The following is a 15,516-nucleotide window of genomic DNA, read 5'->3' as shown; positions in this document are numbered from 1 at the left end:
ATGGGGAACGGACGTGCATTTAGGTCTAAGGATGTACATCCCCCATAATCTCCTAAGGCTCAAAAGGAATTCAGAAGTAACTGAAATGTCCAGCGGCAGGGGATTGCCTAAATAAATGATGGCAGATCCTGAAGAGGCGATATTTTGGATGTTTGGAAGAATGTTGTAATGTGGGGGATGACAGTCTAATGCTGGGTGGGAAGTGCAGGACACGAAGCTCTGTGTGTTAGATTGAAATATATGAATTGCTGGTGCTCGGCCATTTTTGACCTAAACATCCACAGTGATATGAAGGAGCGTCTAGAAGGAACATCTCTCACTTGGCATTGGGGGCTGAGTGGGAGGATCAGGGAAGGGAGGGACTCCTGATCAGCAGGAGCAGGAGACAGCATCCCAGGTGGGACAACAGCATGAGCTAAGGAAGAGAGCAAACCAACAATGCATCTGCAGCTATGCATCTGCGGCTGTGCATCTCAGGCTGATCCTTATCTGGACACACTGGGCTGGACCTGGAGCAATCTGAAGGCTCCCCTTTTATCATCCTCCCCCAGCCTGGACCTGAGACAGGCCTGAGCCCACAGCTCCTCCTTCTCTCCCAGTGGACCCAAGGGAAGCAACTCCTGAGCTCCTTGCTCTGGCTATCCTGAGAGCCCTTCTCCTCCGCATCCTAGGAAGAGGAAGGGGAGGATGTGTAGCCAGAGAGAGCTGGAGACGTTCCCAAGGGAGAAGTTAGGGGCTGCTTTATGAAGAACCAGCTTCCTTGCCCACATGAGCAGTGAAAACCATGTAAGAGAACGTGACTCTTGTGACTTTGGTCTCTAGGAATCTTAGCGGCAAATAGCCTTGTGAAAACTTCTAGCTCATAAATAGGCACTTTCTTTGACTTTCCAGCTGTGGCATTCTGTTTCTGTTAATTTACTGTGTCTTTGATAATATCTCAAAATCCGGTAGGGTAAGCCGCCCAGGTTTGTTCATTTTAATCACTGCTTTGATCAGCATTCCAACTTAATTTATATTTTTCCTGACAGTGTGTCTGATTTTTCAATTTTTAACTTTTAAGTTTAAATCTGGGGAGGTCCCCTAAGCCAGCCTCAAACCCTTTAACGAATCAAGTGTGACATAAACATTATTTTTTCCTCCCAAGAATGCAGAGCTGGAAAAGGCCTTGAAAATCTGCTAGCACCAAGGTTATTGCAAACTGGCAGCAAACAGGTTGAACCGGTAGAAGCCGTACTGTTTGAAATGGATGGATTTAAAAAAAACTCAAAAAAAAAAACAAACTCATTTAAATTAGGGGCCCATGTTTTAAAATTGGGATAGTTCACATTAAAAAAGAAATCCAGATTTCCAACTCCCTTGGGACAATCAGAAGGTCTCTTGGAGCCATCATTAGATCAGGCAGCAGGTCCATCTAGACCTTCAACGAATTTACTGAGCATCTACTACATGGCAGACGTGGCCCTGGCCACTGATGCGTTCCTGAGGTGCTCCTGTGACTTGCCTCATTATCCTGTTAACAGCCTGGTCCCCGAGAAGGTCCAGTGTGCAGCCCTTACTGGTCCAGCCACTTCCATTTACAAATGGGGAAACTGAGGCCAGAGAGGGAAAGGGACCTGCTGAAGGCCACTCAGAGACCATTGACCATCAAGGAACTGGAATCGGGGCCTCCTGACTCCCGTTCCCAGCTACCCGCCTGCCCTCGCTGCCTTCAGCTGGGGGAGCCTGTTACTTTCACACCTCTCTGCTCAAGTTCATGTTATCAGCACATTCTCAGCAGCACCGGGGGCTCGCAGGCATCTGACTAATCAGAACCCAGGAGGCCTGCCAATTGAGTGACTCTGCAGCCTCTTTCTAGGGTTGTTTTTTTTTTTTTTAACTTACTGTGATCCAGCCATCACCAGGCACATGCAACCCAGCCATCCCTGAACTGAAAGCAGTCATTGCAACTGATGCAGAGTTAATTGTCAGCTAACTGTCTCTGATGCATTTGACTTCTGCCCATACACCTGTGGGACGTTGGTAGGTTGGTCCCCCTCGTCGGTTTCTCCTCTCCCTGCTCCGGTTCCCTCTGGCGGGGTTTCTATGGTGATTGAGGAATGAGGAAGAGGGACTCCACTTTCTTTCTGAGAAAGTGTCTGTGGCAAAGGGAGCTGTGGATTCAGAGCTCCCCTGGGGTCGCTCAGATGCCCCGCCGACACCTGCCTCATTGGTGACATCCTGTTTGATTTGGACATTGCACTTTCCGCTCGGCCTGGACTCCGGCCACACTTGTCTGCATGCTTGTCCTTGTCCCTTCTCTTCATGCAGGTCTTGGCTCAAATGCCACCTCCTCAGGGTGGACTGCCCAGCCCCAGTTGTTACCGAGTCCAAGCTTGCTCTGCTCACTGCACAACAGGCCGATGAATCGGAGACGAGATGTTGAGGCAAAGAATACGACTTTATTCGGAAAGCCTGCAGACCAAGAAAATGGCAGACTATTGTCTCTAAATAACCATCTTATCGGGGTTTGGATGCCAGTTTCTTTTATAGCACAGAGATGGGGAGGAGATGAGAAAGTAAGGTAAAAAGCCCGTAAGTTTTGCAAATATCCCCTGGAATGGCCAGCCTCGGGGAGGGGATGTGTTAATTTCTTCTTTCTTGCAGCCATCCACAGGTGGACAGGGTCCAGGTGTTTCCCTGAACAAAGGCACTTTGGTTTAACATTCAGGCAGAGGGGCGGGGTTCCCCGAGGCAGGCCATTATGTATAGACAGTATCCTTTTAGTGAACGAAATCAATGGGAAGCAAAGGTTAAAGTAAAAGAAACAGATCCAACGTGTAGTCAGATTTGGCTCTTCCCTGTTGCACAATCAGTCTGTATCTCCTCTTCTCCCCATGTTCCTTTTGGCACTGATCTGAAATTCTATTATGTGTTTGTTTCCTGCCCATCACTTGGACTAGGATGTAAGTTCCATGAGGGCGGGGACTTTGTCCTCCCCAAGGCTCAACTCCCAGAGCCTTGCACAGTGCCAGGCATATAGTAGGTTCTCAGTAAATGACTGATGACTCAGTGAATGGACTCGTGCCTCCTCTCAAGCCCCCGCCTTCCTCACCCTTGAGAATATCACCCGACCCGTGTGGTGTCCTGCTACTTAGTGTCTGTCAGATGACCTGTGCTTCAGAGTTCTTCGAAAAGAAAAAGGAAAAAGAACTGCTCTAGGAAAACCCTAAGTCTGGGACTGTTTGGAAGATTCATTATTATGTAACAAACCACCCCAAACCTCAGTGGTTGAAAACAACAATCACTTTCTCACTTTTATCGGGGTTAGATGGGTGGGAAATTCAGGCAGGGTTTGGCCAAGTGGTTCTTCTGCTCTACAGGGTGCTGGCTGGGGTCATTTGCTTGGCTGTGTTCAGACTGTGGTTGGGCTGGGTAAAGAGGTCCCTGGGGGCTTCATCCACATGTCTGCTGCCTCAATGCTCCTTCACGTGACACCTCCCCCCCTTTCTCTCTCTCTCCCACCCCCCACCCCCACCCATTTGGTTAGCTTGGGCTTCCTTACAGCATGGCAGCTCCAGGTCCGCCTCCTTACATGGCAGCTGGCTTCTAAGAAGGAACGTACCACCATGTGAAAGCAGAAGTTGCTGATCTCAAGGCTCAGTCTCAGGAGTTTATACAGCATCACTTCTGCCCCGAAGGATTAAGACAAGTCACAGGGGAAGCCCTGACTCAAAGGGAAGGAGGGGAAATAGACTCCATCTCCTGACGGAAGGAGCAGCACAGACTGTGCAGCCATATTTAAGCCATCACAGGGACTGATCCCTTCCCAGGCCCTGTTTAAAGGACCTGGATAAAGGCATACTCCAGGGCACATGAGCTAGGGCCTCACCCAGTGCCACTAACTTGAGGATTGCAATTATTTACACCACGTCTAAGCCAAATGATGGGCTAATACAAAGGAAGGGTATACTGCTCAGTAAACCCTGTGTAAACTCTTACTAAGGACAAAATTGAGGGAGAATATCAGGTCGACTTAAGAGATCAGCATCTTGTTATTCATTAAAATATGTTAACAATTGTACCAGTTATACTCCTTTTGCTTGCAGACAGTCTTAGGACACTTTGGATTGCTTAGACAAATCAAAAATGAGAATTTAGTGGAAAGATGGTATGGCTGTTGGAGAACTTCATGGAATCCAGCGGAATGTAGAGCAAGTGGACTACGGGAAGGACAAGTCCAGGGCTCAGCCACGTGGGTTTAGGCCTTTCTAGGCTCGGCCAAAACTGCAGCTCACAGTTATGCCACCAGCTCCAGATCGGGGGACAGAGGCAGAGGTCTGGCCATGGCCCTGGGGGCTGTCTACTGTTCCGGGGGCAAATCCTAGAGAGAGGAGTTTGTTGAGAACCAGAGGCAGGATGAAGCCTGTCTTAGTCGGCTCAGCTGCCATAACAAAGTGCCCAGACTAGATAGGTGGCTTAAACAACAGACATTTTTTTGTCTTGTGGTTCTGGAGGCTAAGAGTCTCAGATCAAGGTGTCAACAGGGTTGGTTCCTTCTGAGGGCCATGAAGGATGATTGTGCTCAAGGCCTCCCTCCTGGGCTTATAGCCTGTGTCTTCACATGGTTTTCTGCCTCTGTACGTGTGTGTCCTAACCTCATCTTTTTTTAATTTATTTATTTATTTATTTGGAGTATAGTTGCTTTACAGTGTTGTGTTAGTTTCTGACGTACAGTAAAGTGAATCAGTTATACGTATACATATATCCCCTTTTTTTAGATTTCCTTCCCATTTAGGTCACCACAGATCACTGAGTAGAGTTCCCTGTGCTATAGAGTAGGTTCTCTAATCTCCTCTTCTTATAAGGACACCAGTCATATTGGATTAGGGCCCCACTCTCATGACCTCATATTAACTTAATTACCTCTTTAAGACCTCTGTCTCCAAATATGGTCACATTCTGGGGCACTGGGGGTAGAACCTCAACATATGATTGGGGGGCACATAATTCAGCCCATAATAAACCGCCACCTAAAATTTGTTTTGAATGTCAAGACTGATGACACCACACGAGCCCCCAGAGGACATGGGGAGGTTTATTGTTCACATAATGAGACTATCTGGGGAGGACAAGGCAGGCTCCCAAGCTGGTCCAAAAATGGCCCGAGAAAGCAGGGATGGGAGGCCGGCTTGGGGTTTTTACAGTGGCTGGTGGGAGGGGCTGGGGTGAGGATTCCCGTGCAGTGCGTGGATTGAACTACCAGTGGGTTTTCTCATCAGCTCGCCCAGACATGGGGCAGAAGGGGGAGAAGGAGGTATGCGGCTTAGAAGCGGTCAGCCACCAGGTATCAGAAAGTGGAGTGAGTCTCCATCACGAGAGCCTGCTGCAAATCCTTATATCTGCACAATCTTTCATAAAGCCCCATCTTCCTTTACCTCACTATCCTTAACAGCCCTAAATGCTGAGACCCAGGTGGCTCTGAGCTGAGGGGTGCAGAGGGGCTCAAAGTCTAGATTGTGTGTTCTACCTGCCTTTGGTTAGACCTGCACAGAACCAGCAGTGCTCACAGAAGGGCCTGGTGGGGGCTGGAGCCATGGGAGGGAGGGAGACAGAGTTTGAAAGACTCAGCTGGCCCTTGAAGAGAAGAGATCCTCATCCCCTCCCTTCCCTCTTAGTTCAGAATGACTTTCACCTTCTGGAATCATCTGCTCAGGATCAGGTAGGAAATCCTCATGGCTAAGATGATACCTGCTCTTCACAGTCAGAGAGAGGAGTCTAATGCCCTTGAATCAGACCAAACCAGGATCAACCTAAATGCCCCCTCCTCCATGAAGCCTGCCCTGTCTCTCCCTTCCAATCCCTTGCTCTAAGGCGTATGGCCGTGCCTAGGGGTGCCTCATGCTGTTGCTGTTCTTGGTCACACCTTGTCTCCTGCCCCCTAAGGTCAAGGTGGTGTCTTGTGCACCTGTGTGTCCCGGATGCTGCCTCTCCCATCCTCTCCCACACCCTGTCTTTCATGCCCTGACCCCCAGGCACACTGGGGTCTTTGCACCCATCATTATTCCATGATCGTTCTTCACCAGAACATTTTTTCATGTTGTTCTCCTATCTGGAACACTGTTCCCTGCTCCAACCCCTCTCCTTTAACTTGGGAACTCCTCATCCGTCCCAGCTCTGATGTCCTTTCCCCAGGACACCCTTCCTAACCCCCGTCCCCACCTGCAGCCAGAGTAATTCCCTGTACAGTCAATCCTAACTCCTGAACTTACCCTTCACAACTATATCCTACAGTGTGTGTATCCAGCCAATGAGAATGTAACAATGCCGTTCACCATAGCAGGAGCTCAGCAAGGAGCTGGATGACTGATTGAATGAATGAATGAAGGAAAGAAGGAATTCAGAGATCAGCTGACGTCTTCTCCTCCCTGAGCCATAGGGCCTGAGAATCAGCCAGACATCACCCCTACCTGCAGCCGTCCCAGAATGATCCGAGGGTGCTGAGGCTCCCTGATGACTGGCGGGAGAGCAGCTTCAGCTCCATGATTAGAGAGCAAATGAGCAATTGGATTCCTGGACTAAGGAGGCATCTGTCCCCACCTTTGCTCCTGGGGTGCACCGTCCTTGCAGTCTATGCTGTGACGTCTTAGGGGGTTCCATCCCAGAGCCACGCAGCTATAACGCTGGCAGGCTGCTCAGAAATCACGTAGTCCAGGACCGCACACTGGAAGCCCTGGGCAGGATCTAGCCCCTAGATGGGTCTTGTCTGGCCACAGAGAGCTGATCCCAGTTCTGCGTGCCCACTGTTTCCCACCATGTCACCCCGGAAGCTGCCTTCCCGAGTTCGTGGAGGCGCTGGAGTTCGCTGCCCCTGGTCTGGCCCAACTCTTTATTTGCAGGGGCAGGGATATGGCTGAAATGGTGGTGCGGGGCAACAGAAACCCAGAGAGGGGGATGGTTGTACTTAAGTTCACATGACAATTGAGGGTCAGAGTGGAGACCAGGCCCACTAAGGGGTTCCCTTGAGCCACAGGAAAAGCAAGCATCAGGTGAACCTCAACACATAACACAAACAGGAAGGGGTGAACTCTCTTGGGCCCCCCGGGAGGGAAAGGGGGTTCTCCTGGGAGGAGTGAGCCAACTTGCAGTGAGGTTTCTCTGTATATTGAGACTCCACACTGTACCCATGGGTCAGTTCATTAATAATTACCTAATCAGGGAGGCGGTAGGTGGTGCAGAGAGGTTTCTCCAATCTTCCTGGGCTTGATAAATCCAAGCCACATCTAGAGCTCAGACAGGCACCCAGGGGCCACTCCAGGATTGACTGTGCCGTGAGTAACCCTACGAGGGTCACAGTAGAGACTAAAAGGAGGATGACCAACTGTCCCGGTTTGCCTAGGACTTGGAGTTCTGGGACAAGACTTTCAGTGTTAAAAGTAGGAAAGTCCTGGGCAAACTGGAACAATCGGTCACCCTGATTAGAGGTGACAAAGGCTAGAAAGATCCCTACATATGATTGCACCAACCTCCTTGCTGCACTGGGCAGGGAACTGGTGCTCAGACCCAGAACAGCCTCCCGCAAGGCCACGTACAGCTGGGGACCCAGGTTTTCTGGCTCCAGCTGCTTTTGGAGAGCCCCTGTCAGAGCTTCTGGGTAATCTCACTGCAAAGCCGGAGAGAAGTGTGTGAGGGGGGTGAGGGGCGGTTGTTATAGGTTGGTAGGAAGCCATGTTAGGGGGAGGGGTGTTCTTTGTTATGGTCACTCTCCAGCGAGCACAGCAAAGTTGAGTAGATGTAACAGTGACTGTATGGTCCCCACAGCCAAAGATATTTCCTATCTGGCTCTTTATAGGAAAAGTTTTCTGACCTCTGGTCTGGGTGAAAAATGATGGAGAGTTGAATGAGGGTCAAGAGGGACTGAGAGATTGAATGGGGTGGGATGGATGGAAGGCCAGATGGATGTTAGGGATGACAGCTGGGTTTGGGGGCTGAGAACTAGGTAATGGTAGGGCCATTTGATGGGGCAGAGAAATTTGGTGGAGAAAATCGAGCATCCTGTTTGGGGCAGGTTAAGTTCATTAGGAAAAGGGACCAATTCTATCCCTGAGACTTTGGACAAATCATGTGTTGAGCATCAGTGATCTCATCTGTACAGAGTGGTGAGAAGAATACCAGCTCTATTGACCTCTACCTGGATAAGAGGGTCAAACAAAATGGCATAAAAGAGATTTTGCAAAGTGTAAAGCACACCACGGATGTTTGTGGGGTAGTCGCTAACATAGCCTTTGGCGATGAGCACCTTTGACGCGATGGGTCACTGGGCTAAGAAAATAAACTCAGATGGTGCAAGGCACCGCAGGCTGAGAGTCCGGAGACCTGTGTTCTAGCTCAGGTATTTACTAGTTCGGTGACTTGGTTAAGTCACTTTTGGAGTCTCTGTTTCCCCTTCTCTGTAATGAGAATGGAGTCCAGTGCCATGCAGAGCTCACAGAGATGGGAAAGGAAATGAGATGGTGGAGAGGAGCTGCTTTGTAAATCTGAAGCCCCGCTGCAGAGTGTCGTGGCACCACACACGTGGAGGTACTGGGTGTTCGCTACTCCCCTGCAAGCTCATCTGCAGGAGTTGAGAGTATCACTTAGATCCCTGGGCCCCTGCCTTCTGCCTGGCATCTCAGTGGGGTTGGGCATTCTGCTGGGGAATTTCCTGGGCACATTCTTTCCTCCTGTAGACCTGAGAGCACAGAAGATGCATCTTGCCGACCGCCTGCTCCTCCTTCTGGCTGGACTACTGTTCCTTTCTCAAGGTCAGCGGCATCCTGAGCATCACGGCCAGGGTCACATCCACTGTCCCCATCAGGAGGCTCCGGGCACAGGTGAGGGCTCCCCCAGCCTCAAGGTCACTGCAGGCAATACTGCCTTTGCTCTCCGCTTCTACCACCTGATGGCTTCCCAACCCGATGGGAGCAACGTCTTCTCCCCGCTGAGCATCTCCACCGCCTACGCCATGCTGTCCCTGGGGGTCCGCTCGCACAGCCGGACCCAGATCCTCGAGGGTCTCGGCTTCAACCTCACAGAGGTGTCAGTATCTGACATCCACAGAGGCTTCCAGAACCTTCTGCACACTCTCCACCTCCCGGCCGACAGGCTGGAGATACGCGTGGGCAGCGCCCTGTTGTTGAGCCTGGAGCTGCCTCTCCTTCTGAGATTCCTTAACGACTCCGTGACCTTCTATGAGTCCAAACTCTTCCACACCAACTTCGACGACTCTGAGGGCACAACCCAGCTTATCAACAACAATGTCAGGGAGGAATCTCGAGGGAAGATTGTGGATTTGATCAGCGAGTTCAGCGCGGATACCATGATGGTGCTGGTGAATTACATTTACTTCAAAGGTAAGAGTCAATTCGTTGGTGGATCCTACATCTTCCCTTTCCCCCTAATTCGTTGAAGGATTAAATATCAAAAAGAAACTCCCCAAAACAGAAAGTGGATGGATTGGGTCTGATAGGGTTGAGCAGCCTTCTGAAAATTTAATGTTAGAGCATCAGATATTTAAGTTTATGTAGTATTGATTTCCACCCCTTCATATCTTTAGACATATTTTCTTATTTTTTAAAAAAATAACAGCAATGTATGAAATGCATTCTACCCATGGTGACAAGTTGAACTGCTGGATTCATATCCAGCTCTGCCACTTACCAGCTGTACAAAGAGGGCAGGTTGTTTGCTTGAAGGACTCTTATAAGGATATAAGAGTCCCTGCTTCAAAGTTTTGTTTCTGAGAATCAAATGATGTCACATATTTGAATACTCCTTAGAAGAGGGCCTGAAGGGATCAGCAGACTACAGCTCCTGGCCAAACCTGAAGGCCACCTGTTTTTATAAATAAAGTTTTATTGGCACACAGCCACGCCCATTCATTTATGTATTATCTCTGGCTGCTTTCACAGGACAGAGATTAGCAGTTGCTACTGAGACAGAATGACCTGCAAAGCGTAAAATATTTACTTTCTTGCCCTTTGCAGAAGAAGTTTGCCAACCCCTGACCATTATATATGCTTAATAAATAGAGTATTTGTAATTATTTTAATGATAACAATTTTGAAGACCTTTAAAAATACATATAAGTATAAAAGAAAAAAAAGAAATTGCCCAGAATCCTACCTTCCTGAGGGAACCAACATTAACATTTTAGCCTAATTCCTTCCAGTCTTCCATTCACACACATATGTTAATAGAGTTGAAATCACAGGTGGGGACAGTTTTGTACAGTGTGTGTCACTTAGGGTGCCGTCCAGGAAGCATAGTCACCGTGAGTGGGAAGGGAAAGGGGGTTGTGAGAGGAATTAGTCCTGGCGTGTTTGTGGGAAGGACTGGGGAAGTGAAGGTCTGGAGGAAGAGGGAGTTGGAGGGACAGAGAAAACGTCACTGGAGCTGGTGGACAAGTTGGAACTTATCAGGAAATCTATATGCCAGGCACATCCAGCCGCCAGAGTGGTTCCATTTTGGGGGGGCTTGGGGAGAGGCCCAGGCTGAGCACCTGGCAGTGGTCTGGAGACACTGTTGGTCAGCACGGTAGAGCTGGACAGTGAACTTGGCGGAGAGCATAGGCGAGCTGGAGCACATAGCCCCTCTGGTCTGTTCATCATTTCGTCTGCCTTCAGTGGGCAATGGCTGCTTCACATCTGCCTTTCAAACCCCTGCTGTAACCACCATGAATCTACAGGAAACAGATTCTGGGGAACAGTCTCAGACTAATAATCCAGCCAAACTGGTCACTGCTAGCATTTTACGTGTGGAATTTTCATGCACCACTGAAAACTTAAAAAAAATTAAAAAAAAAATCTGCAATAACTATAAATTCATAGGGAGTTGCAAAGTTGTACAGAGTGGTCCCATGTACCTTTCACTCAGGTTCCTCTAGATAACATCTTACGTAACTGTAGTACAATAGCAAGCCAGGAAGCTGACGTTGGTGATAATCTATAGACTTTATTCGGATGTTATCAATTTTCACATGCACTCGTGTGTGTGTGTGGGGGGGGGTAGTTTTACGCTATTGAAAACTTTATTTAGATCTCATTTTAGTGGCTGCACAATATTCTATTGACTCCATTCCATTTAAAATATAATGTAATTTACATGTGTAGTATACACCATCACCACACCCAAAGCTCTGGCCAGAAATAATGAAGATTTTGGTGCTCTCTTCCTGAAAGAGACCTCGCTGCAGTTGTGTTAGTGCTCGTGGCACAAAGGAGGAGGTGCTCCAGAAATAGACAGGAAATAGACATCTTGCCCTCTGACACATCTGCCCATCACTCTGAGGACATAAATGTAGCCCCAAGACCTCAGTCTAGGTCACACGGTGACAGCAGTAGAACAACTGTGGCTTATCTTAAAAGATGAAAAGTACCTAGAAGAAAACAAACCAAAGAGGTGCAGAACCTCTGTAGATAAAATTATATTGAGAGATATTAAAGTCGACAAATAAAAAATAGATATACCGTATTTATGAATAGGAAGACTTAACATGGTAAAGATGTCAGTTCCCGCCCAAATTGATCTAAATATTTTAAAGTAATCCCAACAGGTTTTTAAAAGATTCTTTTTGGTACCAGTTAACAAGCTGATTCTAAAGTGTATATGAGAGAGCAAAGGGCCAAGAATAGTTAAAAAGAGAGAATCTGTCTGCTGGGGAGCAATGCTGGTTATAAATCTGTACTAATTTAGACTGTGTGGTACGCAGAGACCAATGGGACAGAACAGAGAGGCCGGAATGGAACCCAGAAATGGCTCCATGGATATATGGACATTTGATATTTGACAAAGCCTGCATGATAGAGCATTGAGAAAAAGGATAGATTTTTAAAAAGCAGTCCTGGGACAGTATCCTCATGGAAAAATATGAGTTTGTACCCCTCCATCCTACAGATCATAAGCATTCATGAACTGCAGGTGAAGTAAAGTCCTAAATGCAAAAGGTAAGAGTAAACCTTGTAGATGAAATAGGGGAGTATCTTCATGACCTGGAGGTAGGAAAATTTTTCCTAAGCAGGACACAGAGATCTAACCATAAAGGAAAAAACTATGCTCACTGCATAAAGTGAAGAATCTCAATCATCAAAACACACAATTATGGGGTTTCCCTGGTGGCGCAGTGGTTGAGAATCTGCCTGCCAATGCAGGGGACACGGGTTCGAGCCCTGGTCTGGGAAGATCCCACATGCCGCAGAGCACCTAGGCCCGTGAGCCACAACTGCTGAGCCTGCGCGTCTGGAGCCCGTGCTCCGCAACAAGAGAGGCCGCGATAGTGAGAGGCCCGCAAATCGCAATGAAGAGTGGCCCCCACTTGCCGCAACTAGAGAAAGCTCTCACACAGAAACGAAGACCCAACACAGCCCAAAAAAATAAATAATAAACAAATTTAAAAAAACAAAACAAAAACACACAATTATGAAAGTGAAAACACAAGTCAGAGAGGAAGAGAACACATTGGCAACACACAGAACTGATAGACAACTAGCGTTCAGAGAACTCCTGCAAATCACTAAGAAACAGCCCTATAGAAATATGGGTAAAAAAGTGAACTGGCACTGAACTAAAAAATAACAATAATAAAATAAAAAAAATAAAAACCAAACAAAAACCCCCAAACCAAAAAAAAAAAATCCCCCAAAACTTCTAGTTGATCCATAAACATACTAAAGACTACTCAACCTTATTTTAAACCAAGAAAGTGCATGTCAAAACCACAGTGAGCTACCACTATACGAACATCAGTTTGGCAAAATTATTTAAGTCCAATGATTTCAAGTAATCGGTGAAGACAGGAAACAACCTTGCTGATATCCTCTGGGGTCTCTTATTTTAGAACCTATCTGAACCCCCAGATCCATTCCCCAGGCAGGTCAGGTGCTGAACTGATGAGATGGTGGAGGGTAAGTCTTGAGTGACGGTGAGGGATGCATTCCCTGGCTGGAGGATCGGCTTGTTGGTCCAGGGATGCCCTGTAGCTTCTTCCCTTCTTTCCTCCAGCTCTGTGGGAGAAACCATCCATCCCCCTGATGACCGCTCCCCATGACTTCTACGTTGACGAGGATACAATAGTCAAGGTACCTTGATGCTGCAGGATACCCAGCACCACTGGTATCTTCACGACAGATACTTGCCCTGCTCGGTGCTACAGATGGATTACAAAGGAAATGCAACAGCCCTTTTCATCCTTCCTAATTGAGGGAAAATGGAGCAGGTGGAAGGGGCTTTGCCTCCAGAGATGCTGACAAGGAGGAGCAACTTGCCTCGGAAGAGGTAACCCATCAGGGCACCACGCGGTGCAGAGTCTACAGCACTGCCCCTCACGTGGACCCTCCCAATGAAAGCCGGTGCCCCAGAATGGGGGTGGGGAGGATCGCCAAGTTATGGAAGAATTCTTATTTGCTCCAAGACTTTCCTTGGGTTTCCTTAAATAAGGAACACTCCTATCGTACCCAAAATGTGATTTCGCTCTCATCAGTGAAAAGAGAACCAGACTAGGAGTTAGGAGTCCGGGTTCTAGATGTAGCCCTTGTACTGCACAAGTCTGGGGTGAAGTGACACTGGCTCTCTGAGGGTCCACCCTGTGCAATGAATGGGTAGACTTCCCGTCAAGATGGCTGACTGAGCTGGCGAAGAGAGGTTACCACCCACCCCAGGAAATAGCAGGGAAGCTTTCACGTCACCATGGGGCTATGAGCAGGAAAAGTCTCCAACCACATATAAGAAAAAGACCTCAGGCCAAGGCCACATGTGGATGGAAGATTCACACAGCCCACGTGGTGGAGGAATTCCACCCAAAGAAATCAATGGGTCCAAAACAAGTGAAAAGCACAGGGCCTCATCAGAGACAAAGGCAAAACTGCCACACCGGGAGACTTGCATCTCCCTGGGCACCTGGGACGTCTGCAGAAAACAACCTCTGCTGAAGACGAACTCCCAAAGGAAGGAGGTCCTGCAGATGGCAGGCCCTGAGGGCAAAGAAGGAGCCTGGCTTTAAGCCACTGGCAGCACTCATCTGAGGGAGCGGCACAGGCAAAGGGTGTTTGTGACCACAGAACTCAGATGGAGTGCAGGCAGTGAGCAAGTGCAGTCAAGGAAAGCACAGCCGGCTGGGACCCTTGGCTCGTTCATGAGTCCAGTGTTTTAACCCAGTGCCTCTTTCAGGTATTTTTAAAGGAAGCTCAAGTTGTATATCCCCCAATTCTCCATTTCTGGCTCCTATAAATTTGATCAGATTTTGCCCAAGCTGGGCATCACGGACTTGTTCTCATAGCGGGCTGACTTGTCTGGCATCACTGAATAGCTAAACCTGCAGGTGTCCAAGGTAAGTCATCAATGGATATCAACTCCTAGAGACCTCAGAGGGGAACCTCCACCTCTTGGAAGGTGCTGGGTGATGGGTGCTCTCCCTGCCACCGCGTGAAGTCTCAGAGTCCAAATTTTATTCAATCATCCACGGGCATAGGGAGCCAAGAACCAACCCACCATGTGCTGGGAGTAGTGCTTGGTGCTGCGGATCTAGGGTCCATCAGGTCCCTGCCCTCAGAGAGCTCTTCCAGTCAAGTCCAGGAGAGAGCGCCCCCCTCATAGATCATGGCAACTGAGAGTCACAAATGCAATGACAGAAACAGAGGAAGGATACAGATGAGGCTGAGTTGTGTGTGTGTGTTATCATAAATTTCTTAGACCAGAGAAAGGGACCTATGACCTCAGCTACATACAACAATGGTGCACTAGAGGGTAGAGTCTTGGGTTTGAGAGTTCAAATTCCAGTTCTGCCTCTTATGACCTTAAAGGGTTACCCAGTCTCCGGATTTATTTTCCTCATCTATAAAACAGACATAATACGTTGACCTCATAGGATAGTTATGAAGATTAAAAAGAGCATAGGCACATAGTATGTGCTCAATTAATGATCGCAATGGTTATTTATAAATAAGAGGTCATCCAGCTCAATAACCCCCCCAGTATAGAAATTCTTGCTGTGATATCCCAACAAGCGGCTTTGATCTTCAGTGGTCTCTGGTTCCCCTAGTCTTCCCTAAGCCCCAGCTCATGCTCTCTCAGAGGTAACGCTTGTGATTTCCTTCCCAGAGTTTCCACAAGGCCATCCTGGAGGTGGATGAGGTTGGCACCCAGGCTGCAGCAGCCACCAGCGGCTTTGTCACCTTCTGGTCCCGGGACAATCACCAAGCCCTTTGGTTTAACCGGCCCTTCCTTGTGGTGATCTTTTCCACCAATACTCAGAGCATCCACTTTCTGGGAAAGGTTGTCCACCCCACGAAACCATAGCCCTCCAGGGCTGGCTTGTCTGTTACAGGCAGGAGGACATGGCCTGGAGGGCTGAGTGTGAGCAGCTCTGGATTTGGAGTGGGGGACGCAGAAGATGCTGAGGATGCGGGGCTGAAGCTCTTGGTGAAGCTGAGGGATGTGGGTGGTACCAGACCGGTGTGGACTGAACACCTAACTCCTCAGGGCTGTGCCACCTCAGACAGATCATCT

General features: G+C 48.5%; 1 protein-coding gene across 1 annotated transcript; it reads left to right on the top strand.

The window, feature by feature from the left end:
• The first annotated feature begins 8,713 nt into the window (after nt 1-8,713).
• Nucleotides 8,714-15,306, top strand: SERPINA4 (serpin family A member 4). The gene is given in 5 exon segments (XM_068551733.1): nt 8,714-9,368; nt 13,015-13,095; nt 13,098-13,287; nt 14,179-14,338; nt 15,109-15,306. Coding segments are annotated over 5 exon segments (1,275 nt in total). The 5' UTR covers nt 8,714-8,722.
• Nucleotides 15,307-15,516: the final 210 nt, after the last annotated feature.

The sequence above is a fragment of the Eschrichtius robustus genome, chromosome 1 (assembly GCF_028021215.1).
Source record: "Eschrichtius robustus isolate mEscRob2 chromosome 1, mEscRob2.pri, whole genome shotgun sequence".
Classification (NCBI taxonomy): domain Eukaryota; kingdom Metazoa; phylum Chordata; class Mammalia; order Artiodactyla; family Eschrichtiidae; genus Eschrichtius; species Eschrichtius robustus.
The sequence above is the reverse complement of the archived record's forward strand: the minus strand, read 5'-3'. Positions and strand labels throughout refer to the sequence as shown.